Here is a 20,729-nt window from a genome sequence, read left to right on the forward strand (position 1 = left end):
ATCTACAGATACGGCCTATCAATCATTAACTCACCACCTCTCCCAGACAACCATCACTAAAATTCAAGAAGACCAGTATGTTGATCTCAAAGGCCTTATACCACACACCTCCAATACCCTGCTCCCAAGAGACAAACAGGAGACCTCCCCCCCCCCCCCCCCCCCCCAATTTTCGGTAATACCCCAGTTTGATCTGGCAGCCCCCTTGGTCAATCTCAATCTCGATTTTAGAAACTTAGCAATCGATCCTAGGTATCGTTTTACCAATGGGGCTATCTTCTTCCTGCCAAACATTCGAGATATTTTCCACAGCACTGGAATGGATAGCCAAAAACAAGTGCAATATACCACATATTATACACTTACTGGACGATTTCCTGATTGCTGCCCTAACAGAAGTCGAATGTCAGAACTCTCTTGCAAAATTTTGTGCCTTATGTAAACACATTGGTGTCCCTTTAGTGTCCGAAATAAACCACAGTCCCCATGACTACCATCTCCTTTGCAGGCATTGAATTAGACAAGAAGCAAGGCTACCACCTGAAAAAAATAGAGGGCTGTCTCAATCTCATTCAAACCCATCTATCTAAAAAGAAAATAACCCTCCAAGACCTAGAGTCCATCACATGCCTTATTAATTTTTGTTGTTTCGTAATCCCAGTGGGTAGAGCATTTTTGCGACACTTAATCAACCTCACAATAGGCATTTCCAAACTCTTCTAAAGAATACGCCTCAACAATGAATCCCACTCCCATCTATTTACCTGGCAAAAATTTCTTACAAATTCTAATGGTAAAGGGTTTTTCCATGAAGAAGGGTGGAGTATTTTCACCAATGCATCGAAAAGCTGTGGATTTGGTGCCATTTACAATGACAAGTGGTTCTATGGACAATGAAAAGATAATAAAGAGCAGTCACACATTTCACTTTTAGAACTGTATCCAATCGTGACATCAGATTTAATTTGCCAGGATAACCTGGAAAACAAAAAGCTAACAATATGGTCTGATAACGAGGCTCTCATATACATTTTAAACAATGCACTTCAAAGACCAACACATTATGATCCTTGTAAGGAAATTAGTTTTGACCTGCCTCAACAAAAATACTCACTTTAGAAGTTTAGAGCACTTCACATTCCTGGATCTCTCCATGCGGCAGCTGGTGCCTTCCCGATTTGAATTACAGAGATTCCACAAGTCAACACTGCTTGCTGCACAGGAGCCAACACCAGTACCACAAGAATGGCAGCTCAGCAACCTGTTGAAACCTGTAGTCGTTTGGGTACAGGGGACCCAATCTGCGACGAGTCAACTTTCCATTGATCTCAAGAACCAAGCTGCCAATCGCCTCATGGCTGACCTAAAGAAAACCATGGAGGCAGCACTCACTCCAAGCACGTGCCACTTACGAGAAAATAGAATCCCATTTACAAGAGTTCTACGAACTGACAGGCACTTCAGCTTTTCCCAACAATCCATCTGTAACAGCACTGTTCTTCCAGTTTCTAAGCGAAAGATATAAAACAAGTTCTCTAAAAACATTCAAATCCACCTTGAGCTAAAAATACAAAATGAAGCATCTCGACGACCCACTTCTTTTTTGTCAAGCAAGCACTAAAAGGCTTAGAAAAGCAAGAAGAATCTAATGCCACAGCACCTCCACCTGAACACAGAGCTACGATCACCGTTCTGATGCTACAAGCCTCGATGCTAGCCATCCACTCTATTTTACGATCCAGTTATGAAATCACACTCTTCTCCACGATGTTCTTTGCTGCCTTCTATGGATTACTACGACTAGGCGAATATACAACAGGTGACTCTCAGCACACTTTACTGGTGCAGAACGTGACAATCAATTCCCCCTGAGGGCTGGGCACTTCTGTCCCCACATTTAAACATTCCAAGTCAACCTCAGTGAACAAAGTGCTTCTTAATAAACAAAACTCACCAACGTGCCCAGTAACAATGCTAGCAAATTATCAAAGAATCTGTCCAAACATGCAAAATGGATATTTCTACCTCCACGAGACCAGAACACTTCTCCTGTACACAGACGTGAGTTCTGTAGATTTCAGAATATGTGCACTCAAGCTGCTCAACTCTCGCATCTAAACATCAAGCCACATAGCTTTCGCATTGGATGAACTACTTTAGCCGCCCAGTGCAGTCTTTCTGACCAACAGCTTAGGGACATTGGAAGGTGGAATTCAGATGCCTTCAAACAATATTTTAGATACTAACTGCTATGCAGCATATAATATGGGTATCATTATCTTATGTATACAAAACATGTAGATGAACAGACTATGCTTAAATTCCTGGATACATCAGGTGAATTATCAGCTTTAATTCTATGAAAGGCAGTATTAAGAACATGTTTTAAAATAAGCAAAAATTAGTGCCAAATCAAATGATACAAATATAATCTTTGATAACAAATGCAAAAACCGTCAACATGTCAGCATAGACTTTTCCTTACAAGCATTCTACAAAATGTTTACACTAATAAAAGTGCTTAGTAAGAACACAAACACAATTGTAGTCTTCCTATAATCTCGGATTTTTTTGGGTGGGGGTATAAACCTTTCTACAAGGTTTATTATGGCGCTTTTTCTCCCCACTTTTTATGGTTTAAGGAAATGACACCACATTACACAACAGAAATCAATTATTTTACCTATTAGTTTAAAAAATATAAAGGAGTTATTCATCTCTGGTAAACTGTGGCTCATAAGTGTTATAAACTGACATATACACCCGACAGTGGCTCCTCCTACTACACCAGAATAGACCAATAACTTATGCATGTGCGTCACGTGACACAACGCGTAATGCGCGTGAGAACACAAAACACCAGCAGATCGCTACTTTACAGAGAAGAGATAAGGTGGAGGGAGAAGTTTGTATGAAGCATCGCTCAGATGATATATTAAGTATATTCAAGAAAAGGTAAGGTGAACTTACTATGATCACTTTCTTTTACTCTCCTTCCCTCCCCATCTAACCCTCGACTCCAAATATTTTCCTACTATATTCAGCCATATGTCTACATAATTGCGGTACTCACTTTGACAATGCTTTGGTGCTTTTTCTCCCCACCTTTTATGGTTAAAGGAAATGACACCACATTACACAATAGGAATCGATTATTTTACCTATTAGTTTAAAAAATATAAAGGTGTTATTCATCTCTGGTAAAGTGCATTTACCCAAACAAGGTTGGGAATTAGAACAATGGGTTAACAACCATTGTATTAACACGAAATTGGAAGTGACTCCAAAGTCCCAAGAGTTGAAATATAACCATAAAACAGGGCAAAAAATCCCGCCTTTTTATTTTCCTCAAAAATCCGTAGCTGTTATAAATAGAAAATAAAGAACACAGCTTAAATAATAGAAGATTTATTAAACCTTTAAAATGACAAAAACACCATTTCTATCATAAGAATAGTGGGCCTCACTACCAAAGATGCTGAGGACAGAAGAGCATTCGGAACTCCTCGACAATTTCCGGCTATCTTCCGAACGCCTTGAAACTAGTCTCGGATGTATGACAGTAAAAAATGTCGCCTACGCACAACATATGTGATCAGGTCAAGAACCCGGATGGACGGCGCCGCATCACTAATGTATACCGCAATCAAAACAATATAGTTCCCCCAAAACACGTGGATCTAACAAATATGGCGTCATTCGACGAATGTATTGAATATGCACTATCTTCCTGCCCACTTTTTAAAGATCAAGACTTCAAACTACGTGAAAAACAACTGGAAACACTGAGGATATTGTTCGAAGGAAAAGACTGCGTGTCCATTTTACCAACTGGCTATGGGAAGAGCATAATTTTTCAGTTGCTGCCTTGGTTTCTCCAACATAAACTCAAGAAAAAACAACCGATGATCATCTTGGTGGTTTCCCCACTAAACTCCCTAATACAAGACCAGATTTCAAATTTGAGAAGAGTAGGCATAGCTGCGTGTACTATCAATATATCAGGTAGATTCCCCTTCGTTTTCTTCCTCTTCTCTCACAGAATTTAAATCACAATATAAATAACAAATAGGGTTATTATTGCTGCTCTTGATTTAATAACAACAACGATGAATATATAATTAAAATGAAGAAAGAATTTGTTAATAATAGTAAGAATGTATAATTATTTATTATGCCTAAATAAACATGTCCTGTCAGGGCGCTGCCATGTTTATTATATTGGTATCTAGAGTAGTTTGCACTACTTCCAAAATGGCGACGTCTGTCATACGGCCGAGATATGATGACGCAGGAATCAATCGACGGTGAGCCGAGTGGACAGAAGAGGTCACACCAAAGACAGTCGTGGCACAAAGAGGAGGATACAGGATGCCCAGGAAGAGTGTCTGAGGGAAATCAGTGACAGCTTGAGGGCCAACATGCAGCTGCTAAAGGCCAACCGAAGCCATGATAGCACACCAATGTGTATATTGGACAGATAGCAAAGAGGTTTATTGCAGGTTATGTCAGGTAGGTTGTCAAAAGCTCCCAAGTCTTTCTGGCAAACAGGGTTGTTTCAAATAATACAAAAGCCAACCCCCACAATGAGGCTTGAAGTCATATAATATCTAAAGTTCAAGAGTAATGAATGATATAGAGCTGTTACAACTGATCAGTGGGTCTGTTTATTTTGATTATCTATTATTGAAATAAATTATACATCTGATTTAGAGCCAAAAATATTACAAGTTTTCCATATTGAGGTTTTAGCAGCAAGTTCTGAAAAATCAGAAAACAGATAAAGACCCTGTATTAACTAGTATTTAGACATAAAAGGATGCATTACAAAGTGGTTTACTATGTACTTTGTCTCTTACAATGTGTCTCTTTTAATGTGTAATTCTAGTGATTGCAGTATGACTCTATAATTTAAAGAGGCCAAACATTATAAACCATATCTATCCACATAATCTAACCTACACTAAGATGAGATTTATGACCAGCAATATCCTCAAGGGCAGATGAAGCCTCCAATAAAAGGCTTAGGTTATAATGACCAGGATGGAAGCTGCATCTATTCTGCACTTTGCGGAGTCCCCCAGTTCCAGCTGCATATGTAAACATGAAGTTGGGTGGAACTTTTCTCTGATCCAGTGTGTATGTCCTGGAACTATAAATAAAGACCACCATCATTCATGAAAATATCATTAAACATAGAGCAGAGAAAGAGGAATATAACACATCTAAAGTATGCAACTTGAGGAAGGGCAGGGGATATAAGGAAGCATGGAAAATTTTATCAAATTCAATTTATTCTAAAAGGTCTGGTACACTTAAAAACAGAATGTGGTGGAAGTTAAACTGCTACCACTGACCTAAATATCATCAGAGGCTTTCTTTTCCTTAAAACAAGGTTATAAATGTTATTGGGGTTTTATTTACTAAGACTACACAAATTGGCCTTTCACTGAACAAGGTGCCTTTACAATCCAATAACATACAAAAACATTAAAGAGTGAGGCCTTATCCAGAAGCAAATATCCTACAGTTAAATTTAATATAATCCCAACTAAACCTTAATTCACTGTGTGACACCAGTCTGTCTGCAAGCATCAGGTTGGGTGATGTGAATGTTGCTGCTGCTGCAGATGTTCTTGAAATTGCATGGCTGCCTGAATCTGATCTCCAGAACAATATTCCTAAAATGTGGAAAAAAAGCAATCCGTACATCATTATCCATTACAACGTGTCATCCTTACTTTTTTTACTATTCTGAGTGTGAGCTGACCATCCCAAAAATATCTTATGACTCTATTGTTTTGTTTATGCAAAATAATTTAAATAAAGACCTATATCTGGTGAATACCTGTAAGAAGACTATGGCCAAGTTCCCCAGTCTCGGGTTGGCAGACTTACTAAATCTGAGCATGCACTCTACCACTGGAAGACTGGCAACTTCTGGAACAAAACATAAACCAGGGCAAGTTCTAATCTTTACGCCGGGATTTGATATACACATAAATATGACAAAATTGCATACATATATTACAAGTAATATATTTTAACCTCAAATAGGAATTTATAAGTCATAATAATGGGTAAGGTCTAATAAGCCATACATTCTCCTTTTAGCAAATAATTGTTTTAGGATGAAAGCTTTTCATGTATCATTTGTTTAAAAAAAGGAAATGTTAGTTAATGTTTTAATAATTGCATGAATACGTAAATCATGATAATATATGTACAAGTGCTCCTTCAATAGGCCATGATTATTTCAATTTAGTAATAAGTTACATATAATTACCTTCCCCGGATTCTTGAGTGAAGAGAAACATTAGGCATGTAATGGCAGATAGCACAGTTTCTTCATTATCACTAAATAAAACAAGGCAGCAAAGCTGTCAAATGTACAGACAAAAAGCAGGAAATAACTATGCACAAAATAGGCTACTGTCAATTCAGATGCAAAAGTACATTATGTTAAACTGTAAATTCAACATCAAATTTTAATTATGCTCAACAGGTAATACCAATGAAAGTAAAATGTGTAACAAGCATAAGGCTTCAGGCCCATGAGAGTTCAAGTTCACACTTTGAAAATGTATAACTTCCAGAAAAAGAAGCCAATTAGACTGCTTTTCCAACTCAGGCTGCATGCCGATTTTCGAACTTGACCTCCGTTTTAGTAAGATCGATTATTCCTGAGAGTTTCATGACAACAGGCCTATCGGTTTTCCTTGAAATGTGTTTACAGTGTTGCATATATGTTGAAAAGTGAAAGAAAAAAGCATAACTTCTACAATAATGGCCCGATCATCCTGATTTTCGAACTTGACCTGCGTTTTATGAATATTCATCAGCTCTTTAAATATAAAGCCCAAAAGTAAAACTGCCTTCCACTTATCGTGTTTACAATGAGGTGCAAGGTGACGGTGACGGCGATGACGGCGACGACAGACGCAGGTGATGGCAATATGTACAGACACATCTGTACATATTTACTGTACTGTTTGAGAACAGTAAGTGACATGGTTTTTCTTAAATGGTCATCATGGGAGCAGTGCCCAAAATAGGTTTTTTTCAAATTTTGATGCAATATTACATAATGTTTAACAGGATAATAACCATCAATTTTTAAGAATAAAATATTAGTATCATGGATATTCAGAAAATGTGACTAGCAAAGGTCTTCAGGCCCATGGAACTTCAAAGCCACAACTTGAAAATGCCAAAATGTAAACAAGACAGCACTGTTCTGAAATGGGTTTATTTCCATTTTTAACAACTTTTAACATAAAACGAAATTAACAGTTTACTGCCATTTTTATATTATCAACTAAGAAAATTGATGAGATTGGAAAAATATCAACAGAGCAGTGTTAAATATCCAATTTCTTCCATTCTGAGATTCTGAACATAGTGAATGATTCAATCTGACAAACTGCAATGATATGAGTTTATTTCCATTTTTGAAACTTTATTACACAATACACAATAACAAGTTTACCATCATTTTTACAAAATCAACTAACAATGTTGTAAAGATGCACGAAATGTCAAAAAAAACTTTTACATATCTTATTAATTAAATAATGAAACTGTTAACATGCCTAAGAATTGAATCTAAGGAAATGTAAAAAACAGCATAACTTCTAAAATAATGGCCCGATTATGCTGATTTTTGAACTTAACCTGCGTTTTAGCAGGATTGACCACTCCTGTGAGTTTAATGACAATTGGCCTATCTGTTTTTCTTATATTGTGTTTACAGTGTTGCATATATGCTGAAAAAAGAAAAAAAAGCATAACTACTAAAATAGTGGCCCGATCATGCCAATTTTTGAACTTGACCTGCATTTTAGTAAGATCTATTTTTCCTGTGAGTTTCATGACAACAGGCCTATTGGTTTTTGTTGAAATGTGTTTACAGTGTTGCATATATGCTGAAAAGTGAAAAAACAGCATAACTTCTACAATAATGGCCCGATCATGCTGATTTTCGAACTTGACCTGCATTTTATGAATATTCATCAGCTCTGTAAATATAAAGCCAAAAAGTAAAACTGCCTTCCACTTATCGTGTTTACAAGGAAAGTGCACGGCAACGACGGCGACGGCGACGACAGACGCAGGTGATGGCAATATGTACAGACACATCTATATATATTTACTGTACTGTTTGAGAACAGTAAGTGACATGGTTTTTCTTAAATGGTCATCATGGGAGCAGTGCCCAAAATAGGTTTTTTTCAAATTTTGATGCAATATTACATAATGTTTAACAGCATGATGACCATCAATTTTTAAGAATAAAATATTAGTATCATGGATATTCAGAAAATGTGACTAGCAAAGGTCTTCAGGCCCATGGAACTTCAAAGTCACAACTTGAAAATGCCAAAATGTAAACAAGACAGCACTGTTCTGAAATGTTTTTTTTCCCATTTTTAACAATTTTAAACATAAAACAAAATTAACAGTTTACTGCCATTTTTATATTATCAACTAAGAAAATTGATGAGATGGGAAAAATATCAACAGAGCAGTGTTAAATGTCCAATTTCTTCCATTCTGAGATTCTGAACATAGTGAATGATTCAATCTGACAAACTGCAATGATATGAGTTTATTTCCATTTTTGAAACTTTATTACACAATACACGATAACAAGTTTACCATCATTTTTACAAAATCAACTAACAATGTTGTAAAGATGCAGGAAATGTCAAACAAAAACTTTTACGTATCTTATTAGTTTAATAATGAGACTGTTAACATGCCTAAGAATTGAATCTGAGGAAATGTGAAAAATATGCTGAAAAGTGAAAAAACAGCATAACTTCTACAATAATGGCCCAATCATGCTGATTTTCGAACTTGACCTGCGTTTTATGAATATTCATCAGCTCTGTAAATATAAAGCCAAAAAGTAATACTGCCCTCCACTTATCGTGTTTACAAGGAAAGTGCACGGCGCCGGCATCGGCATCGGCATCGCCATCGGCGACGACAGACGCAGGTGATGGCAATATGTACAGACACATCTGTGTCTGTACATAACAAGGCAGCAAAGCTGTCAAATGTACAGACAAAAAGCAGGAAATAACAAAATAGGCTACTGTCAATTCTGATGCAAAAGTACATTATGTTAAACTGCAAATTCAACATCAAATTCTGATTATGCTCAACAGGTAATACCAATGTAAGTTAGATGTGTAACAAACATAAAGCTTCAGGCCCATGGGAGTTCAAGTTCACCCTTTGAAAATGTAAAAGTTCCAGAAAAAGAAGTCAATTAGACTGCTTTTCCAACTCAGGCTGCATTTTAGTCCTGTATTTCTTTTTTGAAAGTTTGGCAATCATAAGTAACATGGTTTTCCCATAATGGTCATCATGGCAGCAGCACCCAAAATTGTGTTTTCTTCTATTTTGATGCAATATTACATAATGGTTACCAGCATAATGACAATCAATTTTTAATAATAAAATATACGTATCATGGATTTTCAGAAAATGTGACAAGCATGGGTCTTCAAGCCTGTGGAACTTCAAAGTCACACCTTGAAAGTGTCAATATGTGAAAAATTAAAATTTCACAAAAAAACTGTTTAACTGGCAGATTGCATTGCCTACTGAAGCTATATTTTAATCCCATGTTTCTTTCCTGTAAGTTTGAGAACAGTAAGTGACATGGTTTTTCTTAAATGGTCATCATGGGAGCAGTGCCCAAAATAGGATTTTTTCAAATTTTGATGCAATATAACATAATGTTTAACAGCATAATGACCATCAATTTTTAATAATAAAATATTAGTATCATGGATATTCAGAAAATGTGACTAGCAAAGGTTTTAAGGCCCATGGAACGTCAAAGTCACAACTTGAAAATGCCAAAATGTAAACAAGACAGCACTGTTCTGAAATGTTTTTTTTTCCATTTTTAACATTTTTTTAACATAAAACAAAATTAACAGTTTACTGCCATTTTTATATGATCAACTAAGAAAATTGATGAGATGGGAAAAATATCAATAGAGCAGTGTTAAATGTCCAATTTCTTCCATTCTGAGATTCTGAACATAGTGAATGATTGAATCTGACAAACTGCAATGATATGAAATTATTTCCATTTTTGAAACTTTATTACACAATACACGATAACAAGTTTACTATCATTTTTACAAAATCAACTAACAATGTTGTAAAGATGCAGGAAATGTCAAACAAACACTTTTAATATCTTATTAATTAAATAATGAAACTGTTAACATGCCTAGGAATTGAATCTGAGAAAATGTGAAAAAACAACATAACTTCTAAAATAATGGCCCGATTATGCTGATCTTTTAACTCAACCTGCGTTTTAGTAAGATAGATTACTCCTGTGAGTTTCATGACAACAGGCCTATCGGTTTTCCTTGGAATGTGTTTACAGTGTTGCATATATGCTGAAAAGTGAAAAATAAAGCATAACTTCTACAATAATGACCTGATCATGCTGATTGTCGAACTTGACCTTCGTTTTATGAATATTCATCAGCTCTGTAAATATAAAACCAAAAAGTAAAACTGCCTTCCACTTATCGTGTTTACAATGAAAGTGCACGGCGCCGGTGACGGCGATGACGGAGACGACAGACGCAGGTGATGGCAATATGTACAGACACATCTATATATATTTACTGTACTGTTTGAGAACAGTAAGTGACATGGTTTTTCTTAAATGGTCATCATGGGAGCAGTGCCCAAAATAAGTTTTTTTCAAATTTTGATGCAATATTACATAATGTTTAACAGCATAATTACCATCAATTTTTAATAATAAAATATTAGTATCATGGATATTCAGAAAATGTGACTAGCAAAGGTCTTCAGGCCCATGGAACTTCAAAGACACAACTTGAAAATGCCAAAATGTAAACAAGACAGCACTGTTCTGAAATGTTTTTTTTCCATATTTAACAATTTTTAACATAAAACAAAATTAACAGTTTACTGCCATTTTTATATAATCAACTAAGAAAATTGATGAGATGGGAAAAATATCAATAGAGCAGTGTTAAATGTCCAATTTCTTCCATTCTGAGATTCTGAACACAGTGAATGATTGAATCTGACAAACTGCAATGATATGAGTTTATTTCCATTTTTGACACTTTATTACACAATACACGATAACAAGTTTACCATCATTTTTACAAAATCAACTAACAATGTTGTAAAGATGCAGGAAATGTCAAACAAAAACTTTTACGTATCTTATTAGTTTAATAATGAGACTGTTAACATGCCTAAGAATTGAATCTGAGGAAATGTGAAAATATGCTGAAAAGTGAAAAAACAGCATAACTTCTACAATAATGGCCCGATCATGCTGATTTTTGAACTTGACCTGCGTTTTATGAATATTCATCAGCTCTGTAAATATAAAGCCAAAAAGTAAAACTGCCCTCCACTTATGGTGTTTACAAGGAAAGTGCACGGCGCCGGCATCGCCATCGCCATCGGCATCGCCATCGGCGACGGCGACGACAGACGCAGGTGATGGCAATATGTACAGACACATCTGTGTCTGTACATAATAAAAAGGGATTTTTGTACTGAAAGGCTTTCAAGATATAAATCAAACCCATTAAAATTTTTAGAACTGATTTTCACTAATCTGCAATAATTGAATGAGACTGAAGCATGTAGGCTGCAATTAATTCAATTATTATTCAAGACTCTTACAATCATAATGACCATGTATCAAAGAATAATTTACCTTGATAAGCAGCCTACAACAAGTTTAACTCCATCATTTTTCAGAATGTGATCTCTGTTGTCCTTGTCTGAAACAGCATCAAAATGTTAGAGCAATATAAAAAGTAAACTTTCTCAGATAACTTTTAAAGATTATTGCATAAATATTTAAAGGGAAAGCATTTTAATTTTAAAATTTAATACAATATAATAGAGATATATCAAAATAGATTGATTAAAATACCTAGTAAAGGAATGTTTAATCAAGGGTGTAGCAGGCAAAGCTAGCAATGTTTCATCTGTATAAATTTTATGAAAACCTGTCCATTTTCCCCCAAGACTAAACTGGTCATTTTAATTATAAACAAGGCAGCAAAGCTGTCAAATGTACAGACAAAAAGCAGGAAATAACTATGCACAAAATAGGCTACTGTTTATTCTGATGCAAAAGTACATTATGTTAAACTGTAAATTCAACATCAAATTTTAATTATGCTCAACAGGTAATACCAATGAAAGTAAAATGTGTAACAAGCATAAGGCTTCAGGCCCATGAGAGTTCAAGTTCACACTTTGAAAATGTATAACTTCCAGAAAAAGAAGCCAATTAGACTGCTTTTCCAACTCAGGCTGCATGCCAATTTTCGAACTTGACCTCCGTTTTAGTAAGATCGATTACTCCTGAGAGTTTCACGACAACAGGCCTATCGGTTTTTCTTGAAATGTGTTTACAGTGTTGCATATATGTTGAAAAGTGAAAGAAAAAAGCATAACTTCTACAATAATGGCCCGATCATCCTGATTTTCGAACTTGACCTGCATTTTATGAATATTCATCAGCTCTTTAAATATAAAGCCCAAAAGTAAAACTGCCTTCCACTTATCGTGTTTACAATGAAAGTGCAAGGTGCCGGCAACAGCGATGACGGCGACGACAGACGCAGGTGATGGCAATATGTACAGACACATCTGTACATATTTACTGTACTGTTTGAGAACAGTAAGTGACATGGTTTTTCTTAAATGGTCATCATGGGAGCAGTGCCCAAAATAGTTTTTTTTCAAATTTTGATGCAATATTACATAATGTTTAACAGCATAATGACCATCAATTTTTAATAATAAAATATTAGTATCATGGATATTCAGAAAATGTGACTAGCAAAGGTCTTTAGGCCCATGGAACTTCAAAGCCACAACTTGAAAATGCCAAAATGTAAACAAGACAGCACTGTTCTGAAATGGGTTTATTTCCATTTTTAACAATTTTTAACATAAAACAAAATTAACAGTTAACTGCCATTTTTATATGATCAACTAAGAAAATTGATGAGATGGGAAAAATATCAATAGAATAGTGTCAAATGTCCAATTTCCTCCATTCTGAGATTCTGAACATAGTGAATGATTCAATCTGACAAACTGCAATGATATGAGTTTATTTCCATTTTTGAAACTTTATTACACAATACACAATAACAAGTTTAACATCATTTTTACAAAATCAACCAACAATGTAGTAAAGATGCAGGAAATGTCAAAAAAACACTTTTACATATCTTATTAATTAAATAATGAAACTGTTAACATGCCTAAGAATTGAATCTAAGGAAATGTAAAAAACAGCATAACTTCTAAAATAATGGCCTGATTATGCTGATTTTTGAACTTGACTTGCGTTTTAGCAGGATTGACCACTCCTGTGAGTTTAATGACAATTGGCCTATCTGTTTTTCTTATATTGTGTTTACAGTGTTGCATATATGCTGAAAAAAGAAAAAAAAGCATAACTACTAAAATAGTGGCCCGATCATGCCAATTTTCGAACTTGACCTGCGTTTTAGTAAGATCAATTTTTCCTGTGAGTTTCATGACAACAGGCCTATCGGTTTTCGTTGAAATGTGTTTACAGTGTTGCATATATGCTGAAAAGTGAAAAAACAGCATAACTTCTACAATAATGGCCCGATCATGCTGATTTTCGAACTTGACCTGCATTTTATGAATATTCATCAGCTCTGTAAATATAAAGCCAAAAAGTAAAACTGCCTTCCACTTATCGTGTTTACAAGGAAAGTGCACGGCGCCGACGGCGACGGCGACGACAGACGCAGGTGATGGCAATATGTACAGACACATCTATATATATTTACTGTACTGTTTGAGAACAGTAAGTGACATGGTTTTTCTTAAATGGTCATCATGGGAGCAGTGCCCAAAATAGTTTTTTTTCAAATTTTGATGCAATATTACATAATGTTTAACAGCATGATGACCATCAATTTTTAATAATAAAATATTAGTATCATGGATATTCAGAAAATGTGACTAGCAAAGGTCTTCAGGCCCATGGAACTTCAAAGTCACAACTTGAAAATGCCAAAATGTAAACAAGACAGCACTGTTCTGAAATGTTTTTTTTTTTCCATTTTTAACAATTTTTAACATAAAACAAAATTAACAGTTTACTGCCATTTTTATATTATCAACTAAGAAAATTGATGAGATGGGAAAAATATCAACAGAGCAGTGTTAAATGTCCAATTTCTTCCATTCTGAGATTCTGAACATAGTGAATAATTCAATCTGACAAACTGCAATGATATGAGTTTATTTCCATTTTTGAAACTTTATTACACAATACACGATAACAAGTTTACCATCATTATTACAAAATCAACTAACAATGTTGTAAAGATGCAGGAAATGTCAAACAAACACTTTTACGTATCTTATTAGTTTAATAATTAGACTGTTAACATGCCTAAGAATTGAATCTGAGGAAATGTGAAAAATATGCTGAAAAGTGAAAAAACAGCATAACTTCTACAATAATGGCCCGATCATGCTGATTTTCGAACTTGACCTGCGTTTTATGAATATTCATCAGCTCTGTAAATATAAAGCCAAAAAGTAAAACTGCCCTTCACTTATCGTGTTTACAAGGAAAGTGCACGGCGCCGGCATCGGCATCGCCATCGCCATCGCCATCGGCGACGACAGACGCAGGTGATGGCAATATGTACAGACACATCTGTGTCTGTACATAAAAAGTGGATTTTATCCAAGTGAAAAAATATTGAGCTCAGTGTTTTTGTTCACTTAGTGTACATGTTAACCTATGACAGCATGGAACAATGATAATCTTTAACAAGGCAGCAAAGCTGTCAAATGTACAGACAAAAAACAGGAAATAACTATGCACAAAATAGGCTACTGTCAATTCTGATGCAAAAGTACATTATGTTAAACTGCAAATTCAACATCAAATTTAAATTATGCTCAAGCAGCACCCAAAATTGTGTTTTCTTCTATTCTGATGCAATATTACATAATGGTTAACAGCATAATGACCGTCAATTTTTAATAATAAAATATACATGGATTTTCAGAAAATGTGACTAGCATGGGTCTTCAAGCCCGTGGAACTTCAAAGTTACACCTTGAAAATGCCAATATGTGAAAAATTAAATTTTCACAAAAAAACTGTTTAACTGGCAGTAAGAATTACCAAACAGACTGCATTGCCTACTGAAGCTGTATTTTAGTCCCATGTTTCTTTCCTGTAAGTTTGAGAACAGTAAGTGACATGGTTTTTCTTAAATGGTCATCATGAGGGCAGTGCCCAAAATAGTTTTTTTTTTTTCAAATTTTGATGCAATATTACATAATGTTTAACAGCATAATGATGAGTATTATGGATATTCAGAAAATGTTACTAGCAAAGGTCTTCAGGCCCATGGAACTTCAAAGTCACAACTTGAAAATGCCAAAATGTAAACAAGACAGCACTGTTCTGAATTTTTTTTTTCCATTTTTAACAATTTTTAACATAAAACAAAATTAACAGTTTACTGCCGTTTTTATATGATCAACTAAAAAAATTGATGAGATGGGAAAAATATCAATAGAGCAGTGTTAAATGTCCAATTTCTTCCATTCTGAGATTCTGAACATAGTGAATGTCAATGATTGAATCTGACAAACTGCAATGATATGAGTTTATTTCCATTTTTTGAAACTTTATTACACAATACAAGATAACAAGTTTACCATCATTTTTACATATGTTGTAAAGATGCAGGAAATGCCAAACAAACACTTTTACTTATCTTACTAATTAAATAATGAAACATGCATGTTAACATGCCTAAGAATTAAATCTGAGGAAATGTGAAAAAACAGCATTTCTTCAAAATAATGGCCCAATTAAGCTGATTTTTAAACTCAACCTGCGTTTTAGCAGGAATGACCACTCCTGTGAGTTTACTGACAATTGGCCTATCTGTTTTTCTTATTTTGTGTTTACAGTGTTGCATATATGCTGAAAAGTGAAATAAAAAGCATAACTAAAATAGTGGCCCGATCATGCCTATTTTCTAACTTGACCTGCGTTATAGTAAGATTGATTACTCCTATGAGTTTCATGACAACAGGCCTAACGGTTTTCCTTGAAATGTGTTTACAGTGTTGCATATATGCTGAAAAGTGAAAAAACAGCATAAGTTCTACAATAATGGCCCGATCATGCTGATTTTCGGACTTGACCTGCGTTTTATGGATATTCATCAGCTCTGTAAATATACAGCCAAAAAGTAAAACTGCCTTCCACTTATCGCGTTTACAATGAAAGTGCACGGCGACAGTGACAGTGACGGCAACGCCAGCCACGACAGACGCAGGTGATGGCAATATGTACAGACACATCTGTACATATTTACTGTACTGTTTGAGAACAGTAAGTGACATGGTTTTTCTTAAATGGTCATCATGGGAGCAGTGCCCAAAATAAGTTTTTTTCAAATTTTGATGCAATATTACATAATGTTAAACAGCTTAATGACCATCAATTTTTAATAATAAAATATTAGTATCATGGATATTCAGAAAATGTGACTAGCAAAGGTCTTCAGGCCCATGGAACTTCAAAGTCACAACTTGAAAATGCCAAAATGTAAACAAGACAGCACTGTTCTGAAATGTTTTTTTTCCATTTTTAACAATTTTTTTAACATAAACAAAATTAACAGGTTACTGCCATTTTTATACGATCAACTAAGAAAATTGATGAGATGGGAAAAATATCAATACAACAGTGTTAAATGTCCAATTTCCTCCATCCTGAGATTCTGAACATAGTGAATGATTGCATCTGACAAACTGCAATGATATGAGTTTATTTCCATTTTTGACACTTTATTACACAATACACGATAACAAGTTTACCATCATTTTTACATAATCAACTAACAATTTTGTAAAGATTCAGGAAATGTCAAACAAACACTTTTATGTATCTTATTAGTAAAATAATAAGACTGTTAACATGCCTAAGAATTGAATCTGAGGAAATGTGAAAAAACAGCATAACTTCTAAAGTAATGGCCCGATCATGCCGATTTTCGAACTTGACCTGCGTTTTAGTAAGATTGATTACTCCTGTGAGTTTCATGACAACAGGCCTAACGGTGTTCCTTAAAATGTGTTTACAGGGTTGCATATATGCTGAAAAGTGAAAAAACAGCATAAGTTCTACAATAATGGCCCGATCATGCTGATTTTCGAACTTGACCTGCGTTTTATGAATATTCATCAGCTCTGTAAATATAAAGCCAAAAAGTAAAACTGTCCTCCACTTATCGTGTTTACAAGGAAAGTGCACGGCATCGGCGACGGCATCGGCATCGGCGACGGCAGACGCAGGTGATGGCAATATGTACAGACACATCTGTGTCTGTACATAAAAATTATCCTCATATGAATACAACTATATTTCATTTGCCACCCCTGTAAATATCATAATATATCTTGATCTATGACATCCCCTATTTAATTACACATGCCATACAAACAAACTGGCAGCTTAACAGCTCATTATGCTGAAAACCCCATTGGAATGGGGTCTAGGTCAGTCAGTTAGTGGACTAGACTGGGATCTGGCTTTGCATGGGATAAATAAGTTTATAATCCAACGTATGCGGGGGTCGTCCATTAACTAGCGCGCAAGAGAAAAAGCAGCAGATGTACAGCCGCCCTACTGGCACCAGAGACCGAGAAGATGACACAATACGGGTGAGTACAAGTACAGCACCAGTTCATGTCAATCAATCTGACTTTCCGGCCAATGGCAACGTTGGCTCATGTCACGTGACATAAACACAGAAGAAGAACCCTAGGCAGAATATTCCCAGTTTCCGTGGAGCCTGCATGTGAAGTTCACAAAGAAAAGAGAAGTAGAAAACAACAGACAAAATTAAGGTAAGAAATCTTAAAATTTGTTTCCTCCTCCCTCCCCTCAACTACAAGTGATATATATAACATCTATCCCGCTCAGACGCTTTACGGCGCGGTGCGGCGCTTTACATTCCCCACCTTTAATGATTATGCGTTTTCACACCATCTAAATTAGTGGACTAGACTGGGATCTGGCCTGTGACATATTATGTATATCTAGACCAATTTTTATAATAAAATTTGAGGTGTTTTCACGCAAGCACATAATATCTTTTGCAGCAACAGCAAAGTACCATTTTAAATATGTTTAATTAAAATTATCTCTGTTGTCTGTGAATTTGGTTTAATTAAAATAATCTGTTTTTGTTTTTTTTCATTTTCTTCCGATTACCACTGAGAATCTCTTTGTATACTGCTATAAAGTACTACAAGAATTATGAAATACTATATTCAGCTCACCAAGGGAACAGTTGCAAATACCACCAATGGCAAATTCAACTAACTTTGGATTACTCTCTGTCAAACAATCTGAAAAAAAAAATAATAATAATAATAAGTAAACACACTGCTCATAATGCAATACTGTTCCTACAAGCAGTTACTTGACCATGCAATTAGGGTAGGGTTAATAAGAACTTTTTTTGGAAATCTCTCATAGAACAGTTGATTTTAGAGGCAAAATGGGTTAAAAAGTTCATTTCTCATGAGAAACTTGAGATAGGGGCATTCTTTAGGTCGGTAATTTACTATTTTTGGAAACGTATACAAAGCATTTGTACTACATATCAGTAACTGTAGTAACTATATGCATGTATACACCTGTATTGAATAGGGTTGGGTGAAGCACAAAATTTTGATAAGTGTTTTCTACATGGCAGAAAATGATGCTTGACATACATGTACAGCTATTTTTTCACAACAGCCATTTAGGTTGGTAAAATGACGATTTAAAATGGCAGACAAAATGCCCTAACAATAGTTTCAACATCAACAATTAAAGGACCCATAGTTTGTAAGATGTGAGCTCACATGGTATCTTAACTCACTGCCAAATGTACCAATATGAGTATTAATATCAGAAACGGATTCTACAACCCCTAAAAGATAGGAAAAGACAAATGACACACTAGAGAACTTTTAATTGTTGTTGATGAAACTCTTAGTAGGCTGTTGTTTTGGCTGCCATTTTGAAAATAGTCATTAACTGACCTAAGTAATTGTTGTTGAAATAAAGGATTGTCATATTTGTGCTCAGTGCCAAATTTCACCTCAGAAAACACCTATTATGGAATTTTTTTTAGATTTACCCTACTCTAATACAATATTAGTGCTAACGTAGTAAAAAAAGAAGGCAATGTTTCAAACATATTATAACAGTGACTGTGTAAGTTGAATGAAAACACTTATATTGAATGAAATATTCACTTTGATACTTTCTCTTCATGTCTTATGTCAGCTTCCTTTCACTCATTATTTTAAAATTCTGTATGAAGCCCCATCAAGTACACTCTATATACCTTTATAAGCAGTTTGTAAACATTCAAAATAAAATAAAGTAGCCTTCTATACTTCAATAGTACTCAGTTACTATGACTTCAAACTCTGTAAAGATAGGAGTCATGAAGTGCATATCATCTGGAGATATTTATGACACAAAAAATATATTTGCAAAAGCTATACCTTCAACTTACCAAGAAAAAGATCCCAAACATTCAACTTCCTCATGAAGTCATAATTGATAGGATCATATGCGAAATTGGCCAAATTTGCAAGCACTTGTTCCTTGGACTCTAGAAATAAATGCAAAGGGAAAATATATTTTACATAATATGACATCTCACTTATGTTTTGACAAATGATAAACAACATAAATGGAAGCAAGCATGTTTATGTTGGACATGTTGACACCTGACCAAGAATAACTGGTGTTACCACACTGAGACAAATGGCAATTGGGGTTCAGAATCCGCCCCCCCCCCCCCCCCCAAAAAAAAAAAGAGGATTTATTTTGATGTTCCATATAATCTGAAGGTTGTATTTCGTATATTTAGACTGGGTTCCCACAGATTTAGAATGATCCATCTGGATCAACCTAACTCCCTGGGGGTTCAAGCTAAATTGCTGTCAGCTTCCGGGAACCGAGCACGCACAAAAGTCAATTACCCCCTTACAGCTTTAAGTAGGAGGGACAGACACTTAAGCTGGTTAAGCTGGCAGCAATCTAGTGAGGCTCCCCAGGAGGATAGATCGATCTAAATATCTGTGGGAATGGTCTCTTATTGACACCCGGTGAAATTTAAATCGGATTCATCTCAGTAAATAGCGTCTGAAAAAAATTACAAACATGATATCACTAAAACTTGAATAACTTTAACGGTTTATCCATGCTCCGATATGTTTTAATCTGTCTGTGGATTCTACGTTATCATTAACATTTAGCATTTTACTGATTTATAATAATAAACAAGTCTGAAACAGTGTTAGACGATGTCCACTTGAGGAATGATTTTAAAACATCCATATACCTTCGCTGGAGGTGTCCTGAAATTCGGTTACTAAAGATTGCAGATAGCTAAAGCGACCAATTCCCCAAGGACCAGTCTTCTTCTGCAGGTATTCTTTAGAACTGAACATTCTAAACAGTTTTGGAGAAAATTGCCTGCCTCTTCACTAAACTGAACATGTGCGCGGAAATGACGTCAAATGTAACGGCATGAACTGATTGGCTGTCATAGACTTTTCCGTAATAAGCCGAATAAAAATTGTTCGGT

The 20,729-nt window shown here is 35.2% G+C and overlaps 1 protein-coding gene across 2 annotated transcripts; it reads right to left on the bottom strand.

The window, feature by feature from the left end:
- Positions 1 to 3,392: 3,392 nt before the first annotated feature.
- Positions 3,393 to 20,675, bottom strand: LOC106153721 (armadillo repeat-containing protein 7). 2 transcript variants are annotated; one of them, XM_087001578.1, is made up of 8 exons: positions 20,484 to 20,675; positions 19,650 to 19,748; positions 18,418 to 18,486; positions 11,747 to 11,813; positions 6,287 to 6,357; positions 5,899 to 5,940; positions 5,558 to 5,681; positions 3,393 to 5,152 (listed from the first exon to the last, which is right to left on the bottom strand). In XM_087001578.1, the coding sequence occupies exons 1-8, from the start codon at positions 20,590 to 20,592 to the stop codon at positions 4,954 to 4,956; spliced, it is 780 nt and encodes a 259-aa protein (XP_086857704.1). In that variant the 5' UTR covers positions 20,593 to 20,675; the 3' UTR covers positions 3,393 to 4,953. The 2 variants fall into 2 exon arrangements, with proteins under 2 accessions (XP_086857704.1, XP_013383227.2); XM_013527773.2 differs by having other exon boundaries at positions 4,983 to 5,152; positions 5,849 to 5,940.
- Between the last annotated feature and the right edge of the window lie 54 nt (positions 20,676 to 20,729).

Source organism: Lingula anatina, chromosome 1, assembly GCF_051362555.1.
Source record: "Lingula anatina isolate TDL-2025a chromosome 1, LinAna3.0, whole genome shotgun sequence".
NCBI classification, from domain to species: Eukaryota; Metazoa; Brachiopoda; class Lingulata; order Lingulida; family Lingulidae; genus Lingula; species Lingula anatina.

What these genes read in the sequence shown, in the direction of transcription:
- LOC106153721 (XM_087001578.1), bottom strand. Translation starts at nt 20,592, where the DNA reads ATGTTCAGTTCTAAAGAATACCTGCAGAAGAAGACTGGTCCTTGGGGA. An exon ending in AGAGTGCATGCTCAGATTTA is followed by an intron (nt 5,682 to 5,898) that starts GTAAGTCTGCCA and finishes TCCACATTTTAG; the next exon opens with GAATATTGTTCTGGAGATCA. An exon ending in GTGTCACACAGTGAATTAAG is followed by an intron (nt 5,153 to 5,557) that starts GTTTAGTTGGGA and finishes CTTTATTTATAG; the next exon opens with TTCCAGGACATACACACTGG.